The sequence below is a fragment of the Herpailurus yagouaroundi genome, unplaced genomic scaffold (genome assembly GCF_014898765.1).
Source record: "Herpailurus yagouaroundi ecotype Mexico unplaced genomic scaffold, PumYag 28, whole genome shotgun sequence".
Lineage (NCBI taxonomy): Eukaryota > Metazoa > Chordata > Mammalia > Carnivora > Felidae > Herpailurus > Herpailurus yagouaroundi.
The window spans coordinates 67,363,231-67,382,657 of NW_024412376.1; the positions used below are offsets into that span (position 1 = coordinate 67,363,231).

General features: G+C 38.1%; 1 protein-coding gene across 4 annotated transcripts in view; it reads left to right on the top strand.

The window, feature by feature from the left end:
- Positions 1-19,427, top strand: part of SEC24D (SEC24 homolog D, COPII component) — a 113,176-nt gene that overhangs the window by 3,118 nt on the left and 90,631 nt on the right. For 3 of the 4 annotated variants that reach the window (XM_040475009.1, XM_040475019.1, XM_040475027.1), the window contains exons 3-6: positions 10,389-10,518; positions 16,571-16,719; positions 17,964-18,239; positions 18,513-18,643. In XM_040475009.1, the coding sequence (XP_040330943.1) occupies positions 10,389-10,518; positions 16,571-16,719; positions 17,964-18,239; positions 18,513-18,643 (686 nt within the window). The remainder of the gene's footprint in view (positions 1-10,388; positions 10,519-16,570; positions 16,720-17,963; positions 18,240-18,512; positions 18,644-19,427) is intronic. The other variant, XM_040475004.1, reaches the window with a different exon arrangement.

The following is a 19,427-nucleotide window of genomic DNA, read 5'->3' on the forward strand; positions in this document are numbered from 1 at the left end:
TGTATGGAAACCAATTTGACAATAAATTTCATATTTTAAAAAAATAATTAAAAAAATAAATATGACCTTTGATTATTAAAAAAAAAAAAAAAGATTAAAACAAAGAAGTTCCTGAATGTTTTGTTTTTACTGTTAGACTTGCTCTTGCTATTAATCAGTTGTGTGGGGTTATTTAAACATTTAATAAAAAACCAAATTAAATATGTACATATATATCATATATACTATATATATATATATATATATATATATATACACATACACTAAAGTGCTTTTGGCAATCATAAAAAATCAGGCTTGATATTGGAAAAATATGATTAGATTCGTATGTTAGAGGTTACAAAGTGATAATAACAAAAACATGGCCTTACCTTGAAATAATTAGTGATTGAAATCATTAATGGAGTGGGATTACCATTGCTCTGATGGAAGTTGGCACCATGAAGCCACCTCCCTTTATCAAGAGGCTGCTCTGAGGGACCCAAGTTTCAGGGTCAGGGGTGAGGCTAATAAGAGCTTGTTTCAGGTCTAATGGTCCCAAATTTCCTAAAAATATTTGTTTAAGACAGTTATTAGGAATTCCGAGAGAATGCTGAGGAATTCATCTCAAATTGTTGTGTAAATCAGTGAGTGTCTCTTGGGGATCACTAGGACTGACTCAGATATGTAGAATCTGGGCTCTGCTGGATGGCATGTATGGAGTGCAAATCACTGAGGGCTGGGGAATGCCCTGTAGGGAGGCTTGACTGCAGCAGCCACACAAAGTTTGTTTCAGAAGATGCTCTAAAGACTGTGAATTTCCTGTGGACAGTGACTCTTGTGATTTAGTCTGCCCCCTCATTTTTAAAAACCTTCAGATGAGGCATCCCCCTCTTGTCCAGAACCAATCTTCCCCATAATATTTATAGATCTGGATCCTGTAGGAACTTTTTCTTGTTTCTCTCTATCAGGTGGTTCATTGCCCCTCTGCATTTGTATATGATGAAGATTATAAACTGCTCTTTTCGAGTGCTTACCATGTATCAAAAACTGGTCCTAAAAGCTTTACGTGCATTATTTTATTTAATCCTCACACAATGCTATGCAATAGATTATTAGCCCTGTTTTGCAGCTAAGGAAACTGAATGGCTGGTATACTATGATTTATCCAAGGTCACAGAGCTGGTGGGGTAGCCAGGATGCATACCCAAGTATCTCAAGAAAACAAACAACAAACTCTAATACACACCTAAGTAGAACATTCAGTATCATTCACTCTTCCTTCCTCTCTTCAAGACAGCCATGTTTTTAAGAAATTACTTGCTTTCCTCAGTGACTCTCCATCCTTGCCTTTCAATCCCTCCATGGCTCAATGTAGTCTGCTCCATAGCTTGGGCCCCATCCACTCTTCCCCTTCTCCCACCAAGGTCATCAGTGGCCCTACCACCAGATGCAGTAGACAGTCTCCTGTCATCTTTTGAATTTGACACTGCTTATGGCTCTTCTTTGTACAAAACTCTCTTCTCCTTTGGTTCCAGTGACACCATATTTTAATATTTTTCTTGGTGGCTTTTTGGACATCTTTTTCTAAGGAGTCCCCTACCCCTTCTATATGACCATAAGTATTGCTGTTTCTCCTTCTTTGTTCTTCTTAATTTTTTTTTAATTTTAAGCAATCTCCATGCCCAACTTGGGGCTTGAACTCATGACCCTGAGGTCAAGAGTCGCATGCTCTACCAACTGAGCCAGCGAGGTACCCCTCTCCTTCTTTGTTCTGTCATCACCCCTTTTCTCTCACTCTATAGGTATTTCCCTAGGCTGTAACCTTCCATATGAAGTACTAATCTCTCAGATCTATTTCTCCAGCCCATATGTCTCTCTTAAGCTACAGACTCTTATTTTCAATTGCCCACCTGTGTACGTGGGCACATTGAACTCATCATATCCAAAATAATTCAGAATGTTTTTCATAAAACCTACTTTTCCCTGGCATTCCATATCTCACCCAGCATCATCATCATTCACTCAGTTATCCAAATTAGAAACTTTCACTATTAAAAACATTCTCTCCCTTTTACCTTCTTCAATCCAACTGTCCTCCCAATTTCTTTTTTAAAAACAATTTTTTTAATGTTTATTTATTTTTGAGAGAGAGAGAGAAAGAAAGAGGGAGAGAGAGAGAGAGTGCTGTCAGCACAGAGCCTGATGCAGGGCTCGAATCCACGAGCTGTGAGATCATGAACCAAAGTTGGATGCTTAACTGACTGAGCCACCCAGGCGCCCCCCTCCCTATTTCTTTTGGGGAAATTGTAAACCTCTTTCCTACCTGCTTCCTCCTCTCTATCTTGTCACTCGTCTTGTTCAAGCCATCCATTTCTCATCTGGATTACTAAAATAGTCTCTTAACCATTCTCTATCTTCAGTACTGCCTCCAGTCCTGTGCTAGAGGGATATTTATTTATTTATTTTTTTAAGCTTATTTATTTGTTTTGAGAGAGAGAGAGAACATGCAAATGTGAGCAGGGGAGGGGCAGAGAAAGAGAGAGCGAATCCCAAGCAGGCTCCGCACTGCCAGCACAGAGCCCAAAGTGGGGCTGTGAGGCCGTGTCCTGAGCCAAAATCAAGAGTTGGAAACTCAACCCACTGAGCCACCCAGGTGCCCCTGGAGGGATTTTGCCTTTCTTTTTCTTAAAACCTTTTATAGCTTCCCATTGGCTCTGATTGAATTTTAGGCTCCATAGACCTTCATTAATTTACCCATTTTCTTTTTTTCATCTGCCAAATTATCATACCTGTTATTGCAGTGGTACTAAGCCATTAGTCATTTAGAGTCTGGTTTGTACTGGTGCTCTCATTTGCACTCCACACTACCAGAAGGTGGATCCATGCCTTCATGTTGTCCTCCACACTCCTGCTTTAGACTCACTTCAAGTGCTGTGCCTACAGATGTTTCTGACCACTGTTCTTTCTCAGGCTTGTCTATAAGTCCTTTTTTCCTTTTGTGTTCTTCTAACATTTGTGCAGGCCTCTATATCATTTGCCACACTATAGTTTAATAGATGTGCCTGGAGCAGGGAAGGTACCCATTAAATGAGTGTGTGAATGACAAGCCGCTCCATTCATCAGCAACTCTCTGGTGTTTACCAGTATTAAAACAATAATAACAAGGAAACTTCCTCTGTTGGATTAAAACCTTCACACTTTAATTTAAGCCTTTTTCTGCTTATTCAATTCTCAGATGGATACCGGGCTATCAGACTCTATAAATATACCTTTTTGTAAAATATGGTGTTTTTGTTGAATTATTTAAGGCTGTTACTACATTACCCTAGCCTTTCTTTCTCTGGGCTGAATGACCCTAGATCTCCTAATCTTCAGTCATCAGGTGCCTTCTTTTCTAGTCTTTTGGTGACCCTTTTATTGGTTTTCTGGCAGATACAGGCAATCTAGTTGTGGTTCTTTGAAGTATCTGTTCTACCATAGATATGAGCAGTGCTAACTCTTGTTTTGTGTTTCTCACAGATCATACCTCCATTTGTGCCTATTGTGTGATGCTAGGGCTATGTAGTAAAATTTAACACATTTATTGAGTGAGAAAAATACTTGCGGCAATATAACAATGAATAAAATAAACCTAATCTCAGCCTTTAGAGTACTTACTTACCTAGTGGGACATGTGTCAAGTACCTTGATAGTGGCAATACAGGGGGTGTAGTAGTATGATAAAGGAGGTGGAAGGTGGTATGGAAGCACATGTCAGGGGCACATAACCAAGACTTATGGATAAAGGGAATCCTCCTGGAAGAAATGACCTTGAAGATGAGTAAGAGTTGGCCAGGTAGTGAGGCAGCTTAGTGGGGTCAGGAGGTGGCACTTTTGAGCCATTTGCAAGAGGTTCAGCATGGCTGGGATGTAGAGTGCCAGCAGTGAGGGGTATGCCTGGAGTGGAAAGCAGGGCCATCTTAAGACTTTATTTAGGCTTTATTTTAAGGTCAGTAGGATGCCACTGAGGCATTTTAAGCTAGGAAGGGTCATAATCCCATGTATATTTTAAAAAGAGTTATATTCTACATTAGAAAGGATGGAGAAGGCATCAGACCTGGACACACTGCTTTCTGGAATAGGGTTTCTCATCCTCAGCACTGTTGACACTTGGGGCCAGTTAATTCTTTGTCGTGGGAGGTTGTGCTGTGCAGTGTAGGATGTTTAATAGCATTCTTGGCCTCTACTCAGTAGATACCAGTACTCCCCCTCCTATCCCCACCTGACCCATCCCCATCCCCATCCCCATCCCCACGCCTTGGCAACCAAAAATCTTAGACATTGCCCAAATGTGTCTTCAGATGAAAAATCATCCCTGATTGAGGACCACTGGTCTGGAAGCTGAGAGGCAAGAACTAATATTGATGTCCTGGAACTAAGGGCGATGGAAGTGGTGAGGCTTATAATAAATAGCAAACTTATATACATACACTCCCGGGCACAGTGCCTCGGGAAAAGTAGTCATTACATGTCCATGCAATAGGGAATTTATCTTTGTTTTATTTATTTAAAATTATATATGTGTGTGTATGTATGTACACATATATATACACATACACACACACATATATATTTAAGCATGATAAGTGCATTCCTTAATCACCATCATCTATTTCACCTGTCCTCCCACACTCATCTCTCTAGTAACCATCAGTTTGTTCTGTATAGTTAAGAGTCTATTTCTTGGTTGGTCTCTCCATCACTCTCTTTTTCCCCATTTGCTCATTTGTTTTGTTTCTTCAATTCCACATATGAGTGATATCATATGGCATTTTTCTTTCTCTGATTTTGCTAGAGCTAATACCTATTCTTCTCAAACCATTCCAAAAAATAAACGAGGAAGGAGAACTTCCAAATTCATTTTATGAGGCTAGTATCACTTTGATACTAAAACCAGATAAAGGCACCACAAAAAAAAAAAAAAAAAAGAGAGAGAGAGAGAGCTACAGGCCAATATCTCTCATGAATGTAGATGCAAAAATCCTCAACAAAATATTAGCAAACCAAATCCATCAATACGTGAAAAAAATCGTACACTAACGGGAACCCTCTTGCTCTGTTGGTGGGAATACAAACTGGTCCAGCCTCTCTGGAAAACAGTGTGGAGGTTCCTCAAAAAATTAAAAATAGAACTACCCTATGACCCAACAATAGCACTGCTAAGAATTTACCCAAGGGATATAAGAGTGCTAATGCATAGGGGCACATGTACCCCAATGTTTATAGCAGCGCTTTCAACAATAGCCAAATTATGGAAACAGCCTAAATGTCCATCAGCTGATGAATGGATAAGAAGATGTGGTTTAGGGGCGCCTGGGTGGCGCAGTCGGTTAAGCGTCCGACTTCAGCCAGGTCACGATCTCGCGGTCCGTGAGTTCGAGCCCCGCGTCGGGCTCTGGGCTGATGGCTCAGAGCCTGGAGCCTGTTTCCGATTCTGTGTCTCCCTCTCTCTCTGCCCCTCCCCCGTTCATGCTCTGTTTCTCTCTGTCCCCCAAAAATAAATAAACGTTGAAAAAAAAATTAAAAAAAAAAAAAGATGTGGTTTATATATACAATGGAATATTACTTGGCAATGAGAAAGAATAAAATCATGCCATTTGCAGCAATGTGGATGGAACTAGAGGGTATTATGCTAAGTGAAATGTCTGTCAGAGAAAGACAGATATCATGTTTTCACTCATATGTGTATCCTGAGAAACGTAACAGAAGACCATGGGGGAAGGGAAGTAGAAAAAAATAGTTACAGAGAGGGAGGGAGGTAAACCATAAGAAACTCTTAAATATAGAGAACAAACTGAAGGTTGATGGAGGATGGAAGAGAGGAGAAAGTGGGTGATGGGCATTGAGGAGGGCACTTATTGGGATGAACACTGGGTGTTGTATGTAAGCCAATTTAACAATAAATTATATTAAAAAAATAAAAAAATAAAGTGCAAAAAAAATCATATATCACAATTGAGATTTACTCCCAAGATGCAAATGTGGTTCACTTTTTGCAAAACAATCAACATGATACATCACGTCAACAAGAGAAAGGATAAAAACCATATGATCATTTCAATAGATGCAGAACAAGCATTTGACAAAGTACAACATCCATTCATGATAAAAACTCTTTGCAAAGTGGGTCTAGAGGGAACATACCTTAATGTAATAAAGGCCTCATAAGAAAAATGCACAGGTTATATCATACTCAACGATGAAGAACTGAGAGCTTTTCCCCTAAGGTCAGGAACAACACAGGAATGTCTATTCTTAACCACTTTTATTCAATACAGTACTAGAAGTCCTAGCCACAGCAATTAGACAACAGAAAACAATAAAAGGGGTAAACTTTTTTTTTCACAAGTGGTTTTTAATTTTGGTTTTAGTTTATCAGATCCAGGGCCAAGTCCAAAATATACTTTTCTGTGATGTTGTTTTGGTCAGGAGTTTTTTTGTTGGTAGCAGAGACTATTATAGTGGAAAGTGATTTGTTAAAGGTATCAGGAAGCTAAGAGAATATAGAGAAAGCCAGAACCAGCTTGGGAGTCCATGGTCCATAGAAATGCACACTCCACACAGGACCATTCCATTAGCAGCCACTGCCTTTCTACCCCAGAACCACCATTTCCGCTTCCTGGCCAGGGTCTCCCAGTGATGTGTTGCTTTGCTGAATTTAGAATACATGGCAACTACACTTGTAAGAGGTTTATGCAATGGATGTTCCGTCTTTCTAGCTCAGGACCATACAGAAGGGCAAGCCAGAAAGGAAAATGGAATTGGTATTGAGTAAGCCAGTCTATATCTGCCATGATATTAAAGACCAGTTTGTGATTTTAGATATTTTTCTTTTGGCATAAGCATAGTTATTAGTTCTTCTGGTATGGTTTTTCTTATTAAAATTCTCGTACTGCTCTATAAAGAATTCAATTTCTCTTTATCTCGGACCACTTTTGAAAATACCTGTAACGTGATCAGGAGAAGACTGTGACTTTGCAGATAAAAGTGATACTGGTTTCCCTTTGCCCTGAGGATAGAGTCCAAATGGCACACAGGACTTTGCAGCCTGACCCGACCAACCTGGACAACCTCTGTTCCAGCCACTTTCCTTTCATAATCTCTCTGCACTGAACCTTCTGCCTGTCCCTGATCATGCCATGCTCTCTCATATCTTTGCTCAAGTTTTCCCTTCTGCCTGAAACCCTCTCTCCTGTCTCTACACTAAGAAAACTCTTGCTTGTCTTGCAAGATTCAGCTCAACCAGTCCTTTCTCTTTGAACTTTTCCTTGATTTCTTTAGGAAGAGTTAGCTTGTCTTTCTGCATGTTATAACACTCATCACATGACACTGTCATTATTTGTTTACATGGTTGTGAATTCCATAAGAGCTCTCAGTGTCTCAAAGGCACATTGAATGTATATTGAACAAGAATGAGTTTGAAACATTGCCATAGAGTTGATTTTCAAAAACAAAAAGGAAAGAACATTTTAGTGAAATTGGTATATAACAATACTGCTTGAATATATTAAGCTGTTTTTTTTTTAAATTTTGTTTTTGTAACCAGAAATTTATTAACGTGTGTGTCTCATGGATACATATGGGAATACTCAGCCATAAGTAATGCTGAAAACTGTTTTTTTATTTTCTGGAACTATATATGAGGATTGTTGATGAAATTGGTATTTAGCTATTACTTAAGGAATTTGAATATTTCTGGTTTCTTGTAGTACATATAATTATTATTTTGGCACTAGTGTTGTGGATTTTCTACTTTTGTCCAAAATAATGTTTCAAGAATGAAAATGCAAGTGTACATATAATTATGGTGTATATGTTCTGTTAGAATATAAATCCTTGAAAAAAGGAGGACAGGGGCATATGGTCAGAGGAGAGGAAACCAACATTTGATGATCAATTACCTTATTTATCAGGCATTTCTGGGTGCTATTATACCTATTGTCTTATTCAGTTCTCAGAACAGTCCTTGGAGACAGGGAACATTACTGCCATGACACAGTGTTAAAAGTTGAGGTTTCAAAAGACAGGTATCTTATCAGGGTCACAGCTGTTAACTGATGGGGGAAGGAATTCAAACCCAAGTCTGTGTAACTGCAAATCTCATGTTTTTCTAACTTTGCTGGCTTTGGAGTTTAGAACTTTGTATAAAAATGTGGTGTTATAAGACTATTGGGGTGCCTGAGTGGCTTAGTCAGTTAAGTGTCCGACTCTTGATTTCTGCTTAGGTTCTGATCTCACGGTTCGTGAATTTGAGCTCTGAGTCAGGCTCTGCTCTGTCAGCTGAGGATTCTCTCTTTCCCTCTCTCTCTGACCGTCCCCATGCTTGCACTAGCTCATTCTCTCTCAAAGTAAATAAATAAGCATTAAAAAAATATTTGTTGTTTTTCTTCTTAGTATATAAAAAATTGCTAAGTAAGACTGTGACTATAAAATTAATAAAACATTTTTCTTAAGTTTGAGGAATCCTGTTTTAAGAAAATAAAACCTTTTTGAAAGTTTTGATAATAATCATGAATACAGCCATTTCACTGGTTATATTACATTCTATATTATCCAAGCATCTGAAAGCTTGCTGTCAAAAGTATTATGATGATAATATAAGAAACTTTAATTGGTCATCCAGTTAATTCTCTTGCTATCTGAGAGAATAAGCTCTCTAGAGGAAGATAAAAGAAGAAAGGAGATGTTGGATATGAAATATCATCATGAAATCAAGTGGAGGAGTGCATAGAAGCCATCTAGGAGGTCACTGATAATGGTGCCAGAGAGAAGGGTAGAGTCAAAAGTAAGTTGAACAAGAGGTGCCTGGGTGGCTCAGTCGATTAAGCATTCATCTCTTGGTTTTGGCTCAGGTCATGGTCTTGAGGTTCATGGGTTCCTGCCCTATACTGCACTGTCAGTGCTGAAGCCTGCTTGAGATTTCTCTCTCCCTCTCTCTTTGCCTCTCTCTCTCTCAAAGTAAATAAATAAACTTAAAAAGAAAAAGTAATTTGAATGAGCTGGTACAAACCAAGCAGGTTGGAAGTGGAGAGAACAAATAAAGACATATGTTGTCACAAATGATCTAATCGAAGCCTTTCATTTTGCAGTGAGGGAAACTGAGGTCCTTAAAAATAAAATTCTTACCCACACCATGCATGTGTTAATAAATGGCCAGGTGGGGCCTTGAACTCCTCTGACCCACACTCAGTGATTTTTCTTCTGTACCACAATTACTCTAGAAGAGAAAAATGTCTGCAAAAAGTTCTAAAGAGAGACCTTTAAAGATCTATTTGACAAGAGCTGCTTGTAAATGAAAACAGTTACTGCCAGGAGCATTTCGTCATCACAGGGGATCCCACCTTGTGTATGACTGAGTGTGATAACTTCAGCAGTACAGCACCCAGCTATTTGGAATCCTGGAAGAATTATGAACTCTGAAGGCTTGCTTTGCCTTTGTTAGAAAAACAGATGCTACTTCCCTTTTGTTTTCCTCATGCTGTAATTCAAAGACATTTTCTAACTTTTGATTTTGGCTCAGGTCATGATCCCAGGGTCATGGGATTGAGCCCTGTGTCCGGCTCTGCAGAATGTGGAGTCTACTTAAGATTCTCTCTCTCTCTCTCTCTGCCCCTCTCTATACCTCCTGTGTACGTGCACACACTCTCTCTCTCAAAAATAAAAAAAAAAAATAATAAAACACAAAGGCATTTTCAGAGAATTTTTTTCCCATAGTTAGAGTTAGGCTCTTTATGATACCTCATATTGTTTTGTTGTTGTTGTTGTTGGAGTTATTTTCTGAAATCCAGAATGGCATTTTTCATTGCATATTCTAGCATTCTTTGTGTGATTGTGTGTTCTATCAAGGTTTTTCTACCAAACGCAAGTTTATTTCTTCTGTTTTAGTTTCTGTTTATTTTATTTTATTTATTTATTTTTAATGTTTATTTATTTTTGAGACAGAGAGAGACAGAGCATGAGCAGGGGAGGGGCAGAGAGAGAGGGAGGCACAGAAGCTGAAGCAGGCTCCAGGCTCTGAGCTGTCAGCACAGAGCCCGATGCGAGGCTCGAACTCACGAACTGTGAAATCATGACCTGAGCTGAAGTCGGACGCTTAACCGACTGAGCCACCCAGGTGTCCCTTAATTTCTGTTTAGTATTGAGATAATTCTCTTCTTTCTGCTCTCCTATCATTATGATGGTCAAATAACTATGGGAGAACCTGGTGTTGATAGGTCTGTGATGGTTAATGCAAATTTAAAGGAGAACTTGTCTTAACCCATTTTTTCCCCTCCTTCCCCTCCTAGTTTTCATTTTTAACCTAATGGCATGGCATCCTCTCTCTTTGCACATTCATACTCTTCTAAATTCATGCCCTTCTGTTGCAGGTATGATGAAGCCAGCAGGGCCTTTGGGGGCTGCTGTCCCTGGGGGGATGTTGCCTCAGGGCCCTTCACCTCCTGGACCCCATCAGTTTGGCCAGAATGGAGCTCATGCCCAAGGGCATCCTCCCCAAAGGTGAGCTAGGTAGATTTCAACCCTCATTTGTATATTCTACTAAAATGGTCTCACAAGTCCCTTCTAAACTTGCATGTTTATTGATTGAAAGTTTGACCTCTTGATTCTGCCCACACCCTTGAAAGGACTTGCTAGAAGACTGCCCTGGGAGACAAAGCATTTAGAAAAGGTAGGAGGGGGAAGAAAAAAACAATGCTAGTACATACTAAAAAATATATAAAAAATTACTTGTATCAATACCACACATTTTAATTTTGGATTATATTCCTCTTGTTTTAGAGTTCTGTATTAATCTTAATTCCTTCAGATGTCTATGGCCTGTATTCCCCAATAAATTTTAAATTCTCTATCCTCTTGAATCCTTCATAGAACAGATCTCAGTGCCAGTAGGTGCTTCATAAATATTTTAAAAATTAAATCAGATTGTGGCCAATGGTAAAAACTGGATTTGATGTGGAAGGTACACAGATGCCGATGAAGGATTTTTGCAGGACAATAGTAAAAACAACAGAGGAAATAAATCTTCTGTTTGTGTTTTTATAATGAATTCAGGAAGGAAAAGGTGAAAGTTGGAGGCAGGCCTGAAGAAGCCATGATAGGAGATGTAGGAGATATGTAGAGATGTGCACCCCACTGGGGACTGTCACCTGGGAGGGGAGCCAACATCACACCTTCCCTGCTGGAAGTCCCATTATTGTTTGTCCTGTGAGCTGCCACTGTTGAGACTCCCAGTGCCAAGCTGTATGTAGTGTTTACTTTGGAATTTCTCCAAGGGTTACCTGGAGGCTTCATTTCCCAGGTTCCTTTCCCAGGCTGTTAGGCTGTAGGGTTGGGTGGGAGGAGTAACCCCTCAGTGTGAATCTGGACCCTGCTGCTGCTGAAGCCATTTAGTTATCCTTTCAGGGAGCCTGAGAGTAGTCCCTGTTAGTGGGAAAACTCTCTGGAATTTTAAAAATCGGCAAGTTAATTCTCTTAGAGGCCATTGGTGAGGTTCATACTTTCTGGCTCGTTTGTCATGATAACTTCTACCATTGGAACGGTTGCTGTGAGATACAGAGTGAAGGTTAATGCAGGAAACAGGATGAGTGAGTCTAAGTAATTTGGTTTATATGTGGTTTAACAAGGAGCACAAAGTCAATGGACCTGACTCAGGACCTGAGTAGTCTCACTAGCAATGGTGGTGGGGCACAAGGATCAGAGTAGAAAGGCTAAGAACCAAGATGCCTTTTCCGGCTCAAAAAAACCCCAAAAAACAAAAACCAAAAACCAAAAACAAAGTAGTTGTGTGATGCTGGTGAAGTTCCTGGGCCTCTAGGCCTCCTCATTTTCTTCACTTGTAAAATGTAGAAATAGAACTCCTAGTCCAGATTACAGAGGAGAAGATCTGGAAAAGTTTATTGTGAACTGCCAGCATTTCAGATTTTTTTTTTTTTTAAGAAGAAATGCAGAAATTAAACATCTGGTTTGAAGCTAAGAAAGCTTTTGGTCACTGATATTAGCCTTGATTGTATTGATCTTTTTGGTTCTTTCCATTTGTTTCACTTGAATTAGGTTCCTTAGAAATAAGTAAACTGTGGATTTTGCCATCAAGACAGACCTTCGCTGTGTGGTTCTGAGCTCAGCACAGAGTCTGGCACAGTGAAGAGTGTAGACTGTGTAGAGTCAGGACATGTTTGCTACTCTTGGCTGAGGCAGCTGTTCCTGAGTTCCCTCATCACAATTTTAACAATAATAATGTAGTTGTAAGGATTTTGATGATTAATGCTTGCAGAGAATCTTGCATAGTGTGCAATGCCCAGGAAAGACTCAATATGTGTTAGCAGTTATCAGTACCATTTTCAGTGGATATAGAAAGTCTACTGTCTGTAGCTTGTCCTTCCTACTCATTCATTCTAGCTACTCATGACAACTTAGGAATTTGGTTTTATTGTGATTCCCAGGGAAACCTTGACAGATTTTTCCCCCCTCTCTCTACTATTTGCTTACTTCAACTTGAACTTGAATTAAAGATTGGAAATGGGTTTAAAAATGAAAAAGTCATGGAAAAGTCAAGTATTCAGACTCAGTGTCCATGTTTTCCATGTTAATTTGCCCTCATGGGACATATTTATGTGTATATAGTTAAATGAAAGGGCAAAGGACACAATGATTATGCAGGTGAATCACACAGGGATGGTCAGAGAGTATAGATGGCTCACGACATCTTCGTGTGACATCACAATTTCTTTGATGATTATAGCACTTCATAGGTGTTGTTTGTACTTAGAGAACCCATCAAAAAAATCTCTTAATTTTTACCATATCTAAACTGTCTACTAAAAACAAGATATAAATCAGTTATTATGTTGATTAAAATTTAAAAATTTATAATTTTTGGTTTTAAATATTGCTCCTTCATAGGCAATGCTTCATAAAATTTAAAAATCATACTTAGTCATTTGTCTTATTGATGTGGCTGAGGCAGAATAAATGTCTTAAATGTGTAAATGGTACCAAAGTTATCTTCAAACTGTTACTGCTGGGTGGGATTAACCTAATGAATAAAATCTATAACTAAAAATCCATTTTTTAATTAGAAGAGGAAAAGTCAATTTTAAGTTATCTATTTTAATCAAAAATGATGGATTGGGGTGGAGAGGGTATGAAGAGGAGACTCATCTTCCCCCATCAAAGCTGATAGGGTGAAATCTGCTAAGAACTTGGTTGCAGTGAAAAAGAGGTATCAGGAAAAATAAGAGAAATAGTTGTTTTCTCTTTATTCTTTTTTGTTTTCTTTTCTTTCTTCTTTGTGTGTGTGTGTGTGTGTGTGTGTGTGTGTGTGTGTGTGTGTAAAGCAGTGATGTTTGGTACAGGTTTTGTTTACTCTGTGGGCTGAGTATTTAAAACCCAGGCCATTTTACTTCAGGCCAATCTTGAAAAAATTGTTATCTCCACATTCTAACAAACTTCAGCACAAAACTCACTACTTGAACAATTCATTGCAAACTTAAAAATAAGAAGTATTTGAAGTTGAACAGGCCACAGACAATGCAGTCAACTCTCCAGAGGGTTAGGACTAAACTGAGCCTAAATATTCATGTTTTATTAACCCTCTGATAGTAACTTTTTATTGACTGCTGTTTTGGGGGGCACCTGAGAGGCTCAGACGGTTGTGTCCAACTTCAGCTCAGGTCATGATCTCACGGTTTGTGGGTTCGAGCCCCATGTCAGGCTCTGTGCTGACAGCTCAGAGCCTGGAGCCTGCTTCAGATTCTGCCTCCCTCTTTCTGCCCTCCCCCACTCACACTGTGTTTCTCTCTGTCTCTCAAAAATGAATAAACGTTTAAAAAAATTTTTTTTGACTTTTGTTTTTTATGGTGAATCTGCCCTTTTCTGACATTCATTGAAACAATAAATTAAAATATAGAATTGAATGTTTTCTTAGACCAGAAACCTATTAAATGAAGGAATCAACATGAGAAATATTTAAATCTAGAATTCTTAATTTTAACCACATTATATTTATAGCACAGAAGGGGATCTTTGAATTCTGTCTGCTCATTTTTTCAGTTTGAAAGCTGAGAGCTATGGAGATTAAGTGGCTTGCCTGTAGTCACACATCAGGGTCTCCAGGCTGGGAGCCTTAAGACCTGGATTCACACTTAAAACTCTGATACCTCCCTGCTGTGTGACCTTGGATTAACTAAGTTAGTAAAGAAATGAAATTGAAAAATATTAAACCATGTTTAATATTTGTATGTTTAGAGGCTCCTGGGTGGCTCAGTCGGCTGAGCGTCCTACTTCGGCTCAGGTTATGATCTCACAGCTCATGAGTTCGAGCCCCACGTCAGGATCTGGGCTGACAGCTCAGAGCCTGGAGCCTGCTTCAGATTCTGTGTCTCCCTCTCTCTCTGCCCCTCCCCCACTCGTGCTATGTCTCTATCTCTCAAAAATAAATAAACGTTAAAAAATACATATTTGTATGTTTAAAATGTTCTGTTAATTTCTTTTCCCTTATTTATTTAGCCCTTTAATACTACTTTACTCTTAAGTAGTATTAAAATTGCTTTTAAAATTCAAATATGTTTAAGATTTATAACATTTAAGTTGGTTACAAAAAAAATTTATTTCTAAAGCCCCATTCCCAGGACATATATTAAGCAATGAAGGATAAGTGGCATTTATGGGTTAAAAGCATGGCCTAATGGTTGTGTATTCTCTCATTCTTTATTTTAAATCATCAGCCTTTTGTTAAGTTAAAAAATACTGAAGGTTGCTTGTGTCATAACTTCCATTTGAAACATACTTCATCCTGTTTGTACTATCTATATAATAAATTATTCATATAATTTTATATTTTAAAAATATGATTAACATTTGTGAAATATTTGTGAATATATTTTAGATAATTTTTTTCTTAAGCAATTGAATAATGTCCCCCTGCACCCAATTTAACTGCTAGTTCTCAGTTCCTGTTTATTAGATCCAACTCCTATAACAATACCTCATTCTACATCTACTAATATATTCTTATATAGAATGTACATTCTGCCTGTGTGCAAGTATTTCATGTATGTATCTCTCATAACTTTTTTAAAAAGACAATACCATTTCTTCAAAAAAAGATTTTTAATCAGTGAATTTATAAAACATTATTAAGACAATTCTTGAAATCATTTCTAAGTGACCAACAATATTTTAAATGTGTCAACACTAGAGTTATGTTTTGCCCTGCCTTTTTTACTCCTAGTGTCATTAATAAATTAGAGAGATAAAGGAAACTTTTATGTGAGAAGTTAACTTTTATATTTTCTATCTTTATTCAGTTTTGTTACACAAATTATTTAAATTAAAAGATGTTTAATGTAACTGCATTGGTCTGGTTTCAGTTTTTGACAGGAGAGGAAATTGACAGCTTTGCTAAGCAATATTGTTTGGGCTAAAGTGTTAATCATTGTAACTTTATAACACTTTATAACCAAGTATTTGCTATACGATAGCTTGTACTTTTACATAGAAATAGCATTTTGATCATCATCCATTTAACTCAAAGTGTGGGATATCATCATTCTGTAATATACTTAACACCATACAGCATAATGGTCTGAAGGTTAATTGTAAGTTTTGTTATAGTAATTATTCAGTTTAAGATATATGGAAGAAAATGACAGAAGAGAATTAGTGTGATGTTTTGGAAAGTGTGCTTGCTTAAGACCTAGGGAGAGGTTAGTCCTGGTGTCGTCACACACAAATTGTGGGACTTCAGGCAAGCCACTGGCCTCCCTCAGTGGCAGTGAAGGATGGAAGGCAAGAGCGTGGGCCACTAGGGATATAGTTTCCAGTTTATGGAGAAATTGAAATCAGAGTATACTATCTGGGAAATTTTCATTTAACATTTTTATTTAACACTAAAAATTAAAAGGAAGTTATAATGTAATTTGAAGGGAAAGCTTTAACTTTATTCATCAGATGAACTACAATAGGAACACTGTTCAGATGGAATAAATATACAGTAAGTCCAAACTAAATTAAAGGTTAAATAAAGCATGGTGAAATTTTTAGATGAAAAAGAATGAATGACTTCAAAACTTTTTACTGAGTTGTTCACTTTCAGGTCCTGTTTTGCAGGGAATGTCCTGATTGCTGAAATTAGTGTGCAGTTGACATTTTATTTTAAAAAGCTGGGTAGGGTATAAGGATAATGATCATAAAGATACAACTACAAAGCATTTTATTTTTCTAGTTTCCGTTCTGTTGATCATTAACTCTGGTATAGATAAGGCTGTGGTGGACTCAGCTTCCAACTGCATTTCTAAAGCTGGTTCTCTGTTTACATTAGGAATTTTTTGCTAAGTATCTTGACATGTTGAGCCTGTGAGCATAGATATGAGATGATGTTACATGATTCATTTTAAGTTTACACTCAGATTAATTACAGACTTAACCTAAAATATCAGTCATTGCCCTAGTGCCCACAAGATGGGCTTATTTAATTTTACAAGTTTTTGACATTTGTTGTTTATCATTTCATATGAAACTATGATACTGTTTAACATTCTTTTTTCTCTCATAGATTTCCAGGTCCTCCACCTGTCAACAGTGCAGCATCCTCCTATGCACCATACTCACCCTCTACACAATCATCTTATCCAAGTCCTGCATCCACTTCATCCATCACCCAGCTGGGCAGTCAGCTCAATGCTATGCACATCAACAGCTATGGTAACAGTTTCATTATTAGTGTTCACTGACTGTCTATTTCATTAGCATTTTTAATGAGGAAGGTTTTCTCCATCTTTAAAACATACATGACTCTGGCACACCATACTGAAGTAATTTTTTTGACATTTTTATATAAATCATCTATTACGTATGGCTATAATTAATTTTTTTCCTGATGATGCTGCCATTTATTTCAAAATAGTTTGAAGACCCTCAGAAAACCTTACGTTCAATATTAGAGTAATAAAAAAAACAAAAAAAATTTCTGACTTTACAAATAAACATAGAACAGTGAAGTTATTTTAAGAAATGTGAGGTTAGGTTTAACCTTGTGTTGTTTATAATGGGGCCCTAAAATGAAAAATATAATACTCCTTGTTTCACAGTGTGTTTTGATTCTGTCTTTAAATCATGAAAAGAATGGAAGCTCAGATGTTGTGAGGCAGAAAGGAGAATAATAGGAGAGAAAACAGTTACAGTACTGAGATTTGTATCAATAGAAATGCTGTATATTCCAAGTGTCATAGGAATGTTCACTGTAATAGGAACATAGTCAGCCATTGATCTTGATGAAGAATGTTTCCATTACTTAAAGTTAGTTTTCTGGAAGTATCTGTTAAAAAAACCCCTCTATTTCCTATCTTTTATTGATTTCAAGATGGATAAGTCTCCAGTGAAGCAACTAAATTTCACATAATCAGAAATAGAAAAAATAATCTGGTGTCACATCTATTTCCAATATGATTAGAAAACATGTTAGTGGCCCATCCCTTCTCCCTTGTTATTTCTACCTGATTCTGAAATCTATTTGACCAAGTCAAGCACAGGCCACAAATAATTTATTGAATGTATGAGTTACCTGGATCATGCTTGTTACATGATAAAATTTTCTTCTATATGATTTTCTAGGTTTTGTACCAAAATACAATTCCTTAATTAGTGACATGTATCATGTAAAGTTAATGCAACATAGTTAAAATTCATCCCATTAATTTTCTCACCAAATGCTTTTACTCTTTAAAAATTCTCCAATTGTGTAAAATGCCCCAAATAGCATTTGTATAGCTTTCTGAATGAAAATTCATCTTGTGGCAAAAAAAAAAAAAAAAAAAAAAAGAAATTGGTGTATAAGTGTGCCTTCTTGTTTTATGTCAGGAAAAGAGGTGTCCCTGTTACGTACTTTGTAGAAGTTGGAGAGTTGAGAAATTCAGTGTTCAGTGGTCTGGTCTTCTTTTCTCACACAGGTTCAGGCATGGCTCCCCCTGGTCAGGGGCCCCCCGGCCCTCCACCAGCGCCTTCCTTCCAGGGTCCTCCACGACCTCCGCAACCATCTATTATGCAGCCTGGATCTCAAGTTCTCCCACCACCACCCACCACACTGAATGGCCCTGGGGCCTCACCCTTGCCTCCGTCAACGCACAGGCAGGATGGGTTCCCCGGGCCTGCTCCTCTGAATACCCAGTACCAGCCCCCGCCTCTTCCAGGACAGAGCCTGGGCACTGGATATCCACCACAGCAGGGTAAGCAGCTTTGCTCTGTGTTACTAGGCATCCATCACTTACTTTTAAGGAAAGCTAGTTTTCGATTAGTGTGGCAAATGTAGAGAAAAGGGGAACCATAGACATTCACACTTAACTCTCTTCCCCTATAGACATTCACACTTAACTCTCTGCCTTTATATAATAAGATGAAAAAATGCAGCATGCTTGACTGAATAGTGTAATATGGTCAGTGAACACTGCATCTGGGACTTTGGGTTCTTCTAGTCATTTCTTTTTTAAATTTTTTCCAAGCAGCCAACTATGGTCCCCAGATGGCAGGTGGGCAGCTCTCCTACCCAGGAGGCTTCCCTGGAGGTCCTGCACAGATGGCTGGTCCACCACAACTCCAGAAGAAGCTGGATCCTGACTCCATCCCCAGCCCAGTAAGTGCTCTCTCTCACTCCCACCATCTCCCTCACAAAGGACCATTCTTTATTCACTGTCTCGGAAACTCTTCAGTTTGTTAGCATTTATCCTGTCCTTTATTGTTGAAGCACAATACCCATCACATAGAGGCTTCCTTCTTTATGTATGGGGGTGGGGAAACTGGGTTCTGGCATATCAGGGATCTCCATCACAGAAAGCCTGTGTAGATTTTTGTTGTTGTTGTTGTTATCACATAAACTTAACAATACTATTGATGTTTATATTGGCATATATTAGCAGTGTTTATTGATTATTTAATGAATAATTAGTAGAGTATATAAACATGCTAGTTTAAATAAATAAAGGACCCTTTTCATAAGGGTAAGATACCCACAGGAAGTGAAAGCACAAGGTATTTTACATTTTGCCTATTGAAAATTGTTCTATATAAAATTAGAGTTATAACTTCATTCTTCTCCATCCAAGTGATTTTCTTTGGAAGATTACTCTTTCGTAATTGTATCAGTCAGCTTTTATTAGGTTATTCTCCATAACACACAATCCCCAGTTTTACTTCCAAACATGAAGATTTATTGATTGCTTAGGTGACCTGTAGGCTGTAGCAGCTGCAGTTTGGCTTTAGGTGCTGCTCTGTGTGTCCTTATTATTCCAGAAACCAGCATGAAGGGGCATCCTGTGTTTGGGACATGTTATTATCACGAGAAAGAGAGAAAAGAAAGAGAACTGGCCAAAAGGTGCAAGAGTTCTTAAAATTTTTGCTTAGATGTGGTACATGTCACA